Source organism: Malurus melanocephalus, unplaced genomic scaffold (genome assembly GCF_030028575.1).
Source record: "Malurus melanocephalus ecotype Western Australia unplaced genomic scaffold, MMel_1.1 scaffold_109, whole genome shotgun sequence".
Classification (NCBI taxonomy): Eukaryota; Metazoa; Chordata; class Aves; order Passeriformes; family Maluridae; genus Malurus; species Malurus melanocephalus.
Window position 1 is genome coordinate 1,536,374 of NW_026623341.1, and position 14,506 is coordinate 1,550,879.

Here is a 14,506-nt window from a genome sequence, read left to right on the forward strand (position 1 = left end):
CTCCTTGACTATTGAGAACGATTGCAGTGCCATCTTATTCCTGCTTTAGGAGTCCTGTCAAAGTCCCTGGAGTTAGACAGGATGGATCTGGGTAGCAGAGTAGATCTRCCACTCAGGGAATTCCTAATGCCCTTGATTGCTTCATCATATAGTTGATCAAAAATACCTGTATATGTATCAAGAAAGAGTTTTGTTTTGTTTTGTTTTTTTCTTACATTATAATCTGAAAATACCATGTCAGTATGTTGACGTAGCCAAACTAGTTTTAATCTGGTCATTCTAATGACAATGGCCTGCAGGSTAGATGCAAGCATGAGTAGTGAAACCTGCCCAGGTTGATCTTGGATGTATGTTTGGCAGCTGAGATCCTTGTTACTGCCGCCTTATTGCTACAGAGAGCACAAAGGAGATAAATTAAGGCCAACTTGCATATGRCTGGGAGTTTAAATCACATCAGTGTAAGACAGACACTATGTCTAAAATAGTACAAAGAGTAATTGGAGTGGAAATAGTCCCTTGTAGTCAGTATTTTTTACAGCTGAATACTCTTACGCAGCCAAATACTTTTGTGTGCCAGGAAATAAAAGTTGTGTATGCCTGAACCAGAGATACTGATAAATTATTGCTACATTTGAACAAACTACTTTTCTCTGTTTTAGGACTGAATGAAACATGTTAAAGAAAATATCTTTGAACTCACCTATAAATCCAGGTGCACAGAAACAAAGATAGCCACCCACTATGTCTTTACAGATGCTGGAGGCTCCACATGGTTGTGATAGGCAGGCAGCAACCTCTGCCTCACATAACTGACCAGTAAAACCTGATAAAAAAAAGTAACAGAAGACTTAAGAAATTTATTACATTTAGTCTTATAAAACACACAAGTGATAGACCAATTTAATATGTACACATGTGGTAAAATCTTATTTAGGATAGGATGAAATATTCCAGTTTCCTTGAAAGCTTCAGTTTCATATACAAAGCAGCTCTAAACGGAACAAAGTCATAATGATAAAGTCAATGATAAAGGTGTACTTGCAATAATAATAATAATAATAATAATAATAATAATAATAATAATAATAATAATAATAATAATAATAATAATAATAAATTCAAAATGCAATATGTTTTCAAGAAAATTCGATAAGTGGTTTTATGCAAATATTCCTATTTCTATTGATAGATATATCAGTCTGCACACTGTTGAGAAAAACCTTCTCATTTTTAGCACGGTRTTCTGTCACCACACTAAGAAAGCATCCTATGTTTCTAAACAAACAAACAAAAAATTGTCTAATAACATTCTGTTATAAAGCAGGTATTACCAGATCAGACAGGTTTGGCAGCATATTGGCATTTATTTTTTGAACCAATAAACTCATAGTTAATAAAAATCTAGTCGTGTGAAAACTAAGCATCTCTGTTTCCTATGGAGTGCAACATATTCACAAAATAAAAAATATTAGTTTCAAAGATAAAATATTAACCTACATTTTACACCTTAGGTCTATTTGCCATGACACAGTTTCTGAAGACACTATCCACCAAGGAAATCATAATTTYCATTGATGACAGCCCTTTATTTTTGCACATATGCAATAAGTAGTAGCTGCAAATAAATATTCTTTGATGGTTATTTTTTCTGAACCAGATAGATATATTTAAYTAATTGATATAAAGCAGTTTAAAAATCAATCCAAGGGTGTGGAGCTAATATCCAAATGCTGACTACAAATGCAAAGTTGAAAGTTTAGACTTTTTTATTTGGTTACAAAAACTCAGTGACTTAAACTATAAGAAGTACAGTTTTCTGGTCTGCTATTAACTGAGCACTTAAAATTTTTCTAAATATTTTTAGTCCAACAAAGATCAAACTAGACTGGACCAATTTATTATAATCTAACAACTGCAGCATGAAAAGCYACTAAAGACTTAAACTAAAGATTTGGTTCAGTGAACTAAATATAATTCATTCCAGTGTCTTACAAACTTAGCTACCAAGTCTGGTTGAAGATCTGAATTTCACATTTAATTTTAAAAAAATATTTATAAATATGCTTCAGTAACATATAGTTATTGTCATGACAGATTCCAGTGTGCCATTGAGTTGCCCCACATCTGACACTGTGTTAGTCAATTTTTTAGACAAAGAGGAAGACCCTTTGGTCAATGATGTTCAAACAAATCTGTATTCCTACAGTATACTGCRGTAGCTTTAAAAACTAAACATAACCAAGTTTTAACAGTGTTTATTAAGTGCTGATGAAGYACAATAACTAAACACAAAATTTCAGAAGTTCAGTCCTGCTTGGACATAGTCTTTAAACTAAAGGAAATGTAAACCATGTACTTAAGGCATGACTGAATAACTCCTGATCTGGAAGATTTTTTAGCTTTTGAATATCTTGTTACATGAGGGAATGCAGCAACCTTTGACCATCAGGGTAAATTGGTGGAACATGATGCACTTTACAAATTCTGGCTTGTTGAACACCCCTTTGAGGCATAAATACAAGACAATGCATATTAAAACTGCCCTACTGATGCAGTCATTTTTGTTTCTAAATCAGTAGATGCAGAAAGGTGTCTTTAAGCTGTGTTTCAATTCCATCCTAAACACCAGCTGTGCAACATTTTAGCACAGCTGAAATTTTCCTCCTTGCTGATTGCCATTAAAAATTTWAGTCTCTCATTTTTGCCTTTGTAAATAGCTGTTAACATCTGCATAATGACGTACTATGTAAAACTAATATAAAAAATTATGATAAAGAGGTAAAATGGAAACAGTGATCAATGATGGTAACAGCTATGCATAGATATATGTATGGCTGTAACATGAAGTTTTCTGACTGTCCTCTAAGTAGAGATAATGAATATAGAAAACCCAAGATGTTATTTTCCTTGATGAAATAGAAATGACARTTCATAATAACTTTATAGATTTGAAATAAAGGTCTTAAACTATGTATCTGTTCACTTCTGTGTTTCTAATTAATCATCAAAGTATTAAAGCATGGARTTTTGGACAGGGTTTTGAGAACCTGTTCTACTTAAAGAAGTTACTATAYTAAAYTGAAGAACAAAAGGTAGTGGTTTCASGGCTCAATTWTAATATTAAACATCTGGTTTTGTAYAAAGTTTCTCATCRAAACAGATTCAGTCTCAGTAYTTWAGAATACARTATTTCTTATAAAAAGAAGTGAGCAAGTGTTGATTTATTTTTCTGCTACAGATATCCAAAAGACACTTCRTAAGTTTAGATAAGGAAAATTTAGTAACAGAATATTTAATTCCTTTTTTTCCAGAAATGCCACATTTGCATTCTTGAGACATTTCTTTTTGACAAACCCAAATGCCTCATGACAAAAGTGATTTTTACTAGTCAGCCTGTGACACTTAAACTCTCCAGGGAGATCACTGAATWGTGATCCATTCTGACATAGTCCAGCCACACAGTGATTTATGGCAATTTCACTACATGGYTCCTTATATTCTGGATGGCAGGTACATCTGAAACTATTAACTRAAACCTCACATTAAGGATTATTGTCAGAGCCAGCAGGATTTGATGTGCATTCATTCACTCTTATTGAACAAATACTACTTCTGGGGAAGAAAGTTATATGGTTCCTGTTAAAATTACATACGAGAAAAGTTTACACATCCTGAAAGAAAGAAATAAATATCAGAATGTAATAAATTCATTTAAAACCAGGACAATATTTTCATTGTCATTAAATTCTTAAATAATAATCAGTTGCAAATTTCTCCATATCTGTACTGGATGTGATAATAACTATATACCAGCCATTTCATTAATTTGATTTTTGGGTTAGAGTGGTTGCAATTGTTTTTGTCATTCAATACCTATTACAACAAAATTCTACCTTTGCTTGAGTCTTCAGGAATTTAAAATATAAAAATTGTACTTCTTGCATTAATTAAACAAAATGAAAAAGTTGTAAAAAATATGCAACTAATAATAGCAGTGTTGAACAAAATAGAGAAAGGGTAATAAAGAGAAAATCATGACCTTTACATGTCTATTGGGTTTGCTTGGCCAGGTTTTGGTAGCTCTGGTTTTCATCAGCGCTAAATTCAGTTAATTTCTCCAAGTCAGATCTGTTTTGACTGTGACAGTAATGTGTAAATGGTCTCTCCCAGTCTTTATCTGAACTCATCAACCTTTCCTTATATTTTCTCCCCGCCTGTATAGTTGCCAGGGAGAGAAAGTGCCTTTGATGGGTACCTGGAATCCAGCCAGGGTCAGCCCACCACAATACAAAATGCAGGGAAAAAAATAATGCTCTTGCCTCAGATAATACYAGGGGAAAGTGTTTTATTGTGTCCACCTCCACTAATAAATAGATATGATTGCTGTATTGAAGTAACCAGGCATAACTATGAGACACAGCAGAAGATACAATTTTCTCTGTTGTATCCTTCTTACATATACGGTTTCTGCAATTCAGAGAACAAAACCCATTAATTGTCCAGTAAGGACAATTCAAACTTCAGCAATTATATTAAAGTAACAGAGTTGCCCTCTGAAAGTTTAAAAACTTCATGTTCAAAAAGTTAAGAGACTGAGATATAATGGCAATGCAACTTTYGGAAAGTCTGTGTTCTCTGAAGACTGCTCATTTTTACAAGCAGACTTTCTAACCTAACAACAGCAGCAATCTGAAAAATTCAGATTGTTTTGTTGATGTGAAAAACTCTGTTTGTTCCTCAGTTGAGCCTGGGGACAAGTCAAAATTTGTGTTTATATGAACACAGTCTGAAAGAAAGTTAAACAAGTTGTAAGAATGTACTTTCAAGAGTACTTAGGCTGTTTGTATGTCAGGTTTTTCCCTACATATTCCACTCCTGAAGTTAAATAAATAAATACTCTCAGGCAAAAGAATTTCAACACATACAATTCAATTTTTGTCATTAGGTTTTAAGTATTTCAAGAGTTTTTGATCTTTTGCAAACTTTTCTCAACTAAGTAAAAAGTAAAAAAAAAAAAACAAAAACCTGTAGACCAAAAGCCTGTTTTTATTCCAGCACGTTAGAATTCTTGGACGAGCAATGTTTTACTGGATTTTCCCCAAAAAGTTCTACTGGAAACTGAAAAGTAATCATTACAAGTTTGTTTGAATTTTGTATTATGTTTTCCTGATAGGAAGACTGAAAAAGTATTTTTTTCAGTGAAAACATCTGTGCATCGTTTAAGCTTAATTCAGTCTAGAGAGGAACTTAAAACAGCAGTCAGTCCACCTTCTTACTACTAATGCAATTTGGTACCAACAAACACATGTACATTTTAAAATATTCTTTATTCCCCAGAAGTTCTGCCTCAGCCATATCGGGTTGTTTACTGTCAGAACTAACATGACAATGATGACAAGCCAATGCACCTGGCACAGACAACAAAAGGCGATTTCATATAGAMTACCAGTGGATTTACTCTAAGATTAATTCTTATTCAGAGCTCCCAGTGGACAAATCTCACTGGCAGAGCTTGCAGAGCCAGAACCATACCCTTTACGACCCTGAATCCACATCCCTTCCTGKCCCTCTTCTAGGCTTTTACTAAGCAATTACTGTTGGCCAATTTGTCCTGGTCACCTCTGTGCTAAAGCAGAAATTCTTGGCACAGGCACGTTAATTTACCTTCACTGATGTATTTGCAGGGTCTGCTCAACCCTGGAGATTAATTTTTAGCTACACATGCTTCAGTTATGCTCCAACACGGGAGAGTTAAAGGGCATTGTTATTTCCATTGCATGAATGCTGTCCATCATGGAATCACTGTGTGCCCAAATACAAGTTATCTGATATATTAAAAAATTTACTAGTTGTGAGATTCAGTTCTTTARAGTTAACAAGCTGTTCTCTAACAGTTTGGTCACTACTGAAATGCTTTTCTGWTAATAATCTTCATTCACCAATGAACTCTAGCATTATGGATAGTAACAAYTTTTTTTTGATGTGTCATGATTGAAATGTGAATACCTACAGCTCCATATAGATGCACAAACCCCTTGGAACAATAAATATTAATATCCTTTGTGAGAYAGGCAATGGTTACCAACACACATTCCAGTCATAGCCTGTGCTGACTCTACATGCAGAGTATGTCTTAATACCATATTTTAAAATACTGTGTTCAGGTAGCTTTAATTTAATACATTTAACCAAATKTAATTATTCATATAGGTCATATGACAGCAAATCAGGCAGGGCACAAGTCACTGATAAGCATTAAAGTCCCACAGCACCCAAATGAGAAAAGCTGAGCAGGTYCTTTGCTGATAACCAGGTGCAGCACAGCACAGTCATGGGCAGACAGCCTCCAGTGACAAAGGAGGTCTGAAAAGAAGCCTGGAAATCAAAGTCAGCAAAGCAGGGCCAGATTGGCAGGAGCCTGCTGGTATATTCTGCCATGCAGCAGGGAGCTTTGTCACTTCTTGMACAAGCAGAGCTGGACAAATATCTCAGGGTGGTGATTTCTTGTTCCACAACACCAGTACATGGATGAATCCCATTCAGCCTGAAATCTCTGGKTATGTTTTTGCAAGTTGCTGCCTGGTTGCTTACAATTTTCTGTGAATTTATTTACGACTGCCAAAGAGGATTGATTTGCTCAGCTGAATCTTTATTTTCCAGAACACTGCTAGAAATTTTGCCTGTCTTTATCCCAGATTGGTGCCATCTGCAAATTCAGCCACAATATTCCTGATTCAATCATCCAGGTCATTGATAAGTAACACTGATGAAGGGCATTAGTGGACCCAAAATATGTTCAGTGATGTTCTTTTCCACACTGAATCACTGTCATCTTTTAGTACTTTTTTCTGGTATGTTGTTGCTCAGTGGTAGACCGTGTTCCCTTGGTTTCCTTGTAAGAATGATGATGCACTCGAGGTGTATACAACCTAATTTCTCTCTATCCCAAAAGTTTATTACCACCTCACAGCAGAAATTGCAATGGCTTCACACATTTTGCTCTTGAGAAATTCATGTTACCTAGTGACTGTCATATTTTTGTTGGCTTCAGATGCTTATAAATAGTTCATCTTCACATTTTCTCTAGTGTTTTTTCAAGAATTCAAGTTAGACCTGACAGTTCTATACTTCACTTCTCTTTTTTTTCTACCTTTTTCTTACTCGACCTATCCACAAACCCACAGCTCTGAAATTGCTCTGAATCATTTCTAAACACCACACCTGAAGTTGTAGCCAAACAGACTTTACAGTTTGCATTTTCATTTGAGCATTCTAGGTTCTTCTGCGACTGATAAAATCTTGAAGATTATTCTGGGGGTTATAGGAAAACAACACAGTCATCATTCACAGCCAGAACAGCTTCATGAGGGGAAAGTCCTGCTTATCAAACATGATTTCCTTTCGTGACAAGTTACGCCACCTAGTTGATCAAGRGAAACCGGTTGGTRTAATCTTTCAGGAATTCAGTAAAGCTTTTGATACTGTTTCTCAGGATCCTTTTGGACTAAATAGTCTGTTAACCWGGATAAACACATCATGTGATGGTGAGCAACTGACTCCTAGGTCAGGCATAAAGGCCTGCAGTGAATGGGTGACACCAGATTGGTGACTTTTCACTAGCGGGGYTCCCCAGGGCTCCATCCTCAACCCTGTGCTCTTCAACATCTTCAYAACTGACTTGAACACAGAACTTAAAGAAATACTAAATAGAGGAGCTGTTGAATCCCCCAAAGGCAGAGAGACCCTTCTGAAAGACTTAGATCAGAGGGCTGAGCAATCACCAGCCACATGAAATTCAGCCACGGAAAATGCTGCATTCTGAAAATGGGTCAGGGCAAACCTAGGTGAAAGTACAGACTGGACAATGAGATGCTGGAAAACAGCACTGTGGAAAGGGACCTGGGGGTCCTGGTCGATGGAAAGTTGAACAGGAGTCAGCAGTGCCCTGACAGCCAGAAGGGTTGTCCTGGGGAGCATCAGGCACAGCATCATCAGCCGGGCAAGGGAGAGGATTGTCCCKCTCTGCTCTGACCTGGGGAGGCCTCAGCTCAAGTKCTGGGGGCAGTTTTGGGTGCCACAATATAAAAAATGTATTACAGTGTCCAAAGGAGGGCTACAAMGATGGTGAAGAGCCTTGAAGGGAAGCTGTGTGAGGAGTCGCTRGAGTCACTTGGTCTGTTCAGTCTTTTGCTTTTTAAGGGTTCTTCTTCTCTTCTTGAATATGGAGCAAAATAGCAGAACAGAAATTCTGAYCTAGAAAATTCTTTGACAAGGAGTGAATCTGACCTTTCTGTGACTTCTTCCCGTGCATTTTCCCCCTGTCCAGAATTTCTTTCTGCCAGTGAGGGCTAATGAATGCATCACTTCTCCTTTAGCTACATGACTTCAGTGACCATTTGTACTGCTTTGACAGGTTGGACCTTAAGCCATAAAATTTAATGAGAAGATGTAGGACAATGATTGCTCTACGGTGTTTTTCTTTAAAAAAAAACCCCTAAGCCTAGGCAAAGGGCCACAATGGCTAAATACATCTTCCAGTACTGTAAGAACATTTCTGTCAGTTCCACTAAAAGATGGATTAGAACTAGAGAAAAGGGATTAAGGAAAAACAGAGATATACTCTATACATCTGAGAGAAATACACCTGAAGACTTACAGCTATTACAACAGAACTTTGATTACTGTACTACAGAAGGCAGCTTCAGAATCTCCATTATTTACACTAAGAAGACTCAGAACAAGTTTTTATTCTGACTGTGCTTGCTGGCTTGGAATGTGTCAGACTATCTTATAATTTTGTGGTATGGTGCATTAAAAAAGCACATAATACTGTTTTACAATTGCAGAATAACATAGCCACAAGAGTACMAAACCCCCCAAAACCTTATGAAATAATAACAGGTATTCATTTTCCCATGAGGACTGCAAAGTTGTCAGTGTTTGCTGCATCTTTYGGGATGATGTCTAGGTCTGATGAGAAAGTGATATGTATCATATAATATAACTTGATTGTTATTAGGAATAGGTAATTTATTGCCCTTCCCTACATAGCATCTTCGTGTAATTGATGTGCAAATCTGAGGCATTTATAAATTTCCTTATGAATAATGAAAAAYGTGACTAAGTAATTGCTTAATTGAAATAGTTTACCCTAGTTAGAATTGTGGTAAAAGCATTGCTACTATCAGCAATTATCTGTTGGTAAAAAAAAACAACAACAAACAAAAACAAAAGCAATGACAAAAATATAACAATAGAAATAATTGAAACTAATTACCTAACTTCTGAACTACACAGAATTTCAGTTTAACCACTCTGAAAAACAGATCAGTCAAATATGAAGCTCCCAGTAAAAACAGCACAAAGTGGGCAACATTATTTTTCTTCTTCGGTTATATCTTGGAGGTACTGCATGCTTTCGGATTTCATATGTTAGGAATAAGGAGGTAAGAGGATGAGCTGCCCCCCATAGTGTGAAACAATGCTGGATTAAATAAAAAGCTCTTCAGTTCAATATTCTTCTTTTAGGGATGAGTTAATTTGTTACAGAAAGTAACTTCAATGACTTTGTTTAAAAGAGAATGGTTTCTGAAGTACCAATAAAGTCAGGCATGCATTTCCTCAAGAGTGTAAAAGTTTCTTAAGTAGAATTCAGGAAGACAAATAAGAAAATAAAAACAAACATCCATCAACTTGCTGTTCATGTAATTCCAGGTATTAAGACTGGCAGTTAGTACACAAGCAAAATTTTGTGGTTGAACTATTTCTTAGAATTTGCTGCTAAGCAATCTGCTGGACAGAGAGAAAGTACAACAGACATTCCCTGTCATCCAGCATACATTTTCTAGTCGGTCTTTTGTAAATTTTAAAGATAATTTGAGATCCAAATATTATCCTTCATTTCTCATCTGATTAGAACACCATATGCTACTAGAAAAGCTGAGGAGGAAAAAAAAATGTTTCTAATAGATTAAAGAAAAAAAGAGGTGATTAAACACCATAAAGCAGCAGCAGTAGACTTTGCTGAAGGTCTGGTAAGGCAATTTACCTAGCTGTCAGGAATTTTATACAATATTTTTACTCCTTACTAATGCAAGTAGAACCACAGAAAATGAAAACTGAACAAATCTTAATTATTTTTCAGAACACTGCAGGACCAGAAGGTGAGCTGAAAAGTGAGTTGTCAAAGAAGAAAGTTATTCTAGAGAGGGGTAAAAAGCATAAAGACGAAATGAAAAGATAGATGATGAATTAAATGAGTGTATGGAAGTTTCAATGAAAAATAATAAATGTTATCCATAATAAAGACTGTAAATATTCCTAAAAAATGACACTGAAATAAAGATGGCTGCAGTTTTGGCCATAAAAACACACTTCTGAATTATTTTTTTAGAACTGAGATTACCAAACAACATAGCAGAACATAATTCCAAACCCTTTAGATCCTTTGTTAGAAATTTGACTATATTTAGACATGTRGTAGACAAATAACTTATTACTTATCTGATTTTCAGAAGCAGGAGTTTTGGACTTATTGTTAAACACATAAACCAAGAATATAAAAATTATGTTTAGTAGACACAGCATATTAACATTGGGAAAAGGCCATAGTTTGATAATCATTTTAACTGCTCAACAAAGTATGATTTTAAACATATTGACCAAACTTTTAGGTGTCTATAGCAGTTTTCTGGAATGTGATGTCTGAAAACAAATGCTGTTTGCATTTCTAATGTCAGAAATGGAAAAAAGATAGAGAGGAGCCAAAGATTACATTCATTGTAAATCTTATTAATTTCTTATTAAATGTGAATGGGATCATTCTATAACCAAGAGGCATTTAACCATGGGAACATATTCCAACAATGTAGCAGAAAATAAGAAAAAAATTGGAGATATSAAACATGAGAAGCAGCAAATTAAAAGTGARTCAAATTAAAAATTATTTGGCAAATTGAATCCTTTATAAAAAAATATAACTTTGGTGAATGGTGARATACAGCTATGATGGTTTTAACAGGTCTCTAAAATAGCTGTTTAGTATCAAGCAATCATTCCTTTCCATCACGTTACTGCCATTATAGTACTTTTCAAAATGAATAGACTCAAGCTAAAGGCTGTCATAGAGATATTTCCTCACCTGGGGGATTTGTAATGGGTTATTACAGTATTCCTCAAGACATCACTCTTTTGTGTCTGCTTTTGGTAGCAGTAACTCAAWGTCTTATTAGACACTTTGAAATAAATAGTGTTGTTTCTACTAGAAAAATGTCAAATTTTTAAGTCATCTGCTAGGGTTGGTGGATTGAATTACCATTACAAATGATCTATTAATCAGGTTCTTTTCCCTTGTATTTTTAGCCTCATAAATGACAGCACACTTTCTGAAAAAAAAAATGAGAGAAAGCCAGCAATTTTTTCTTGTTCTATTGCAGGAAAATGTCATTTACCACTGGCATGAAGCAATATACTGATAACAGTAGGAACACAATAGGTAGAAAATTGGAATTATAAAAAAGAAAGTAACTTTATAAAGTTATTACACCTAATAAGGTATTTTTTTACAATAGCAGGAAATTTRCAATTTGTTCTGTTCACCATATTTGCTTTCCCTTTCTTCATCACAGTTTGCCTTAACAGAAAAGTCTTRCAAGAGACTTTTTAATGAACTTTGCAAAAAGTGTTTCTTGTCTCATTTGTCCTTTCCTGTTTCCAATTTTCTTATGATATTTTTGGATTACACCTTTTCCGTCCCCTACACTTGGTTGCAAGTATGTGTTAATGTATAATGAATAGTATTTAGTGTCATCAGGTGAATTTTCTTCTTCCTTCTTCTTTTGMTTCTTTTTATTTGTTAAAAYTAYAATTAAAAGGTATATCTATTTCAAGAAATGTTTTTAATCAATGTGTCTTGTTTTACATCCTCTCAATTTACCATCATTKTATCTATTTCAGTCTCTCAGTGCAAAGGACACTAAATGCTCATTTCTGTAAGAATAATATAACGAAATCTCACAGAAGCAGAAATTGCAGAGTTTTATTTGCTCTTAATACCTTAATGTCTAATTTTTAACAGATAATAAAGATTAGGTTTAAAAGTTTAAATCTTATTGTGCCTCTGGGAACATTTTGAACAAACAGAAGGTGCAGATGCCAGCGGGTCACAGAATACACAGTTTTGTATTACATCATAGTGCACACTTTGAAAACACAGTGTCTGAGCAATTAGATGACCACTGGAAGAATGACCAATTGTGCATTTTTCTGTAACATTTTTATTTGCATAAAKAAAAGACTTTCTTTTGCATGAAACGTACATTAAGGGTAGCATTGCAATTTCAAACATGTGCGGCAACTTAATCCACAAGTATTAAAATTACAAGTGAAGAAACTTAAAACTTCACTGCACTGTCATCATGCTTTTCTAGCGAAAATGGTGAAAGTAGAAAGAGATGTATATATATCTCTTCAAATTTGATTTACATAGAGAATTGAAAAGGCAAAAGTGAGAAAACAGGTGAGTCATGATAAGGAAWACACCAAGTAATCCAAAGACATTCACACTTCACCTTACAACAATGGCCATAAGATCTCTGAGAAACAGCTGCTTTAGGAAACCTTTTCCAGGCTTTTATTGCTGACTATCCTATTGCATATGGAATAGGATATCTCTTTGCCCATTGGGGTGAGTTGTCCCAGCTTTGTACACTCCCAGCTTTGTGTCCACTCTGGCCTACTCCAATGCYAGGGCAAACTGAGGAACAGAGATGGCMMYCACTGCTCAGCAACAGCCAAAACTATCCCRAGTTAGCAACACAGCTTTGGTCACAAATCTAAAACACAGCCCTGTAACATCTTCCATGAAGAGAATTAGTTCTATCTATCTCAACCAGACCCAGTGCACAGACCAATAAATTCTTTGTTTGGGGGGAATACCCATTAAAGATTCATTTTCTTGAGTATTTTCCACTCTCTCTTCTGATAATGAGAAGATCAGGAGCTTTTTTCTACAGTGAAAAGCAAGGAAGGCCCTAGAAAATGATATTTTTCTGGTTTGTTAGTTGAAAATACTGCAGAATAGTTCTGAGTTCTTTTTCTTTATGAAAGAGAGCTCTCATCTTCTGCCTATTTTAGAATTGCTGCCTTTTTCTGCTAGGTTGTTTATGAATAAACTGTTACACATAATGTTAAAAAAATATGTAAGTTTAACTAATATTGTAAAGAGCTCCGTGRAAAAATAAAGTAAACAACCAGACCTTCAGTGGTAACAAATGATTGGACATACACAGGAAAATCTCTATTAGAAAAATATCTTATTGMACTAAGATTCTCAAAACCACAGAATTACTGGGGTGGCTAAAAATATATTTAACATTTCTCAAATATCAGAGAAAAAATACTTTTGGGTGGATGAGCCATAAATGTAAGGMAAAGCTCTTGGGAAGGACCCCTAATAATGTTTCCAGATACTGCTTTCGCTTTTGCAAGGGTCAGTAAAGTGGCAGSTTCTGGGGACCCAAATGCACAACCTCCRCTTTTCCAAAATCTCTGACTTTAAGTAGCTTCAGACCTCATCCTGGAYTGAGAGCCAGGATATGTGTTGGATGTGACTGACTACAGAAGCCTCAGTATTAAGACTTTGCAAAAGACACAAVACCATGCAAATGAATTGACCTCTATTACCCTAAAATATTTAGTCCATCTTGTAGCTACTGCTACAAGCAGTTCTGTACCCYTTTACTACATGAATACTCAAAGCTATCTTCTGCATTTGTCTGCTGGATGTTTCTACAGCTGATTAGATGGACCAGTTTAGAAGGAATGCTATCCCARTCCAAGTCATGATGATAGGTATAAAAAAAAGTATGACTTATAAATTGTATAAGTAAACTGTAACTTGGAGCAAGAAACTGATAATTGGAATTTTTAGCTACACATCAGGTAGTCTCTTGGCAAGCAGAGTAACAGCTTCTTGTAAAAACTGTTGCACTTTTTATCAGGCAACTTTGAAATCAAAGCAGAAAATATCATTAMAAATTCTATGTTAAGCATCATTGTGCAGTGGCAATGTGAAGAAGTGAACGATTTTGTAAACTTTTTCCATCTGTAATCTTGATGATTCACTTTATTTTTTGAGTCACAGCATGGAACAGTTAAGGTCTCTTGCTGGAGTAAAAACTTTCACGTATAAGCATCTACTTCATAGCAAGGATTGCCAGGAAGGTTTGAAAGAAAGTACAGTCTTATTTCATGGTACACTAAACTTTAATAACAGCAACACCTTCCAAAAAGGAAGAATTTGATTTACAGTTTCTCTGTGTGCGTGTTTACTCTTAATCAGAAGTACTGCTCCTTTGATTCAGTGTATTAAGTTGAACAAAAATTGATTTTAGGTTGAATCCATCAACTGATAGGATTTTCTGCTTCAAAATCAGTCTCCTTTAGCAATCATGCTAATCATCCAGTAATCCCATCCAAAAAAAAAAAAAAAAAAAAAAAAAAAAAA

General features: G+C 35.1%; 1 protein-coding gene across 1 annotated transcript in view; it reads right to left on the bottom strand.

Annotated features, from left to right (window-relative positions):
- Positions 1-14,506, bottom strand: part of EYS (eyes shut homolog) — a 685,229-nt gene that overhangs the window by 481,057 nt on the left and 189,666 nt on the right. The window contains exon 15 of the mRNA XM_057369428.1: positions 701-823. Within this exon, the coding sequence (XP_057225411.1) occupies positions 701-823 (123 nt within the window). The remainder of the gene's footprint in view (positions 1-700; positions 824-14,506) is intronic.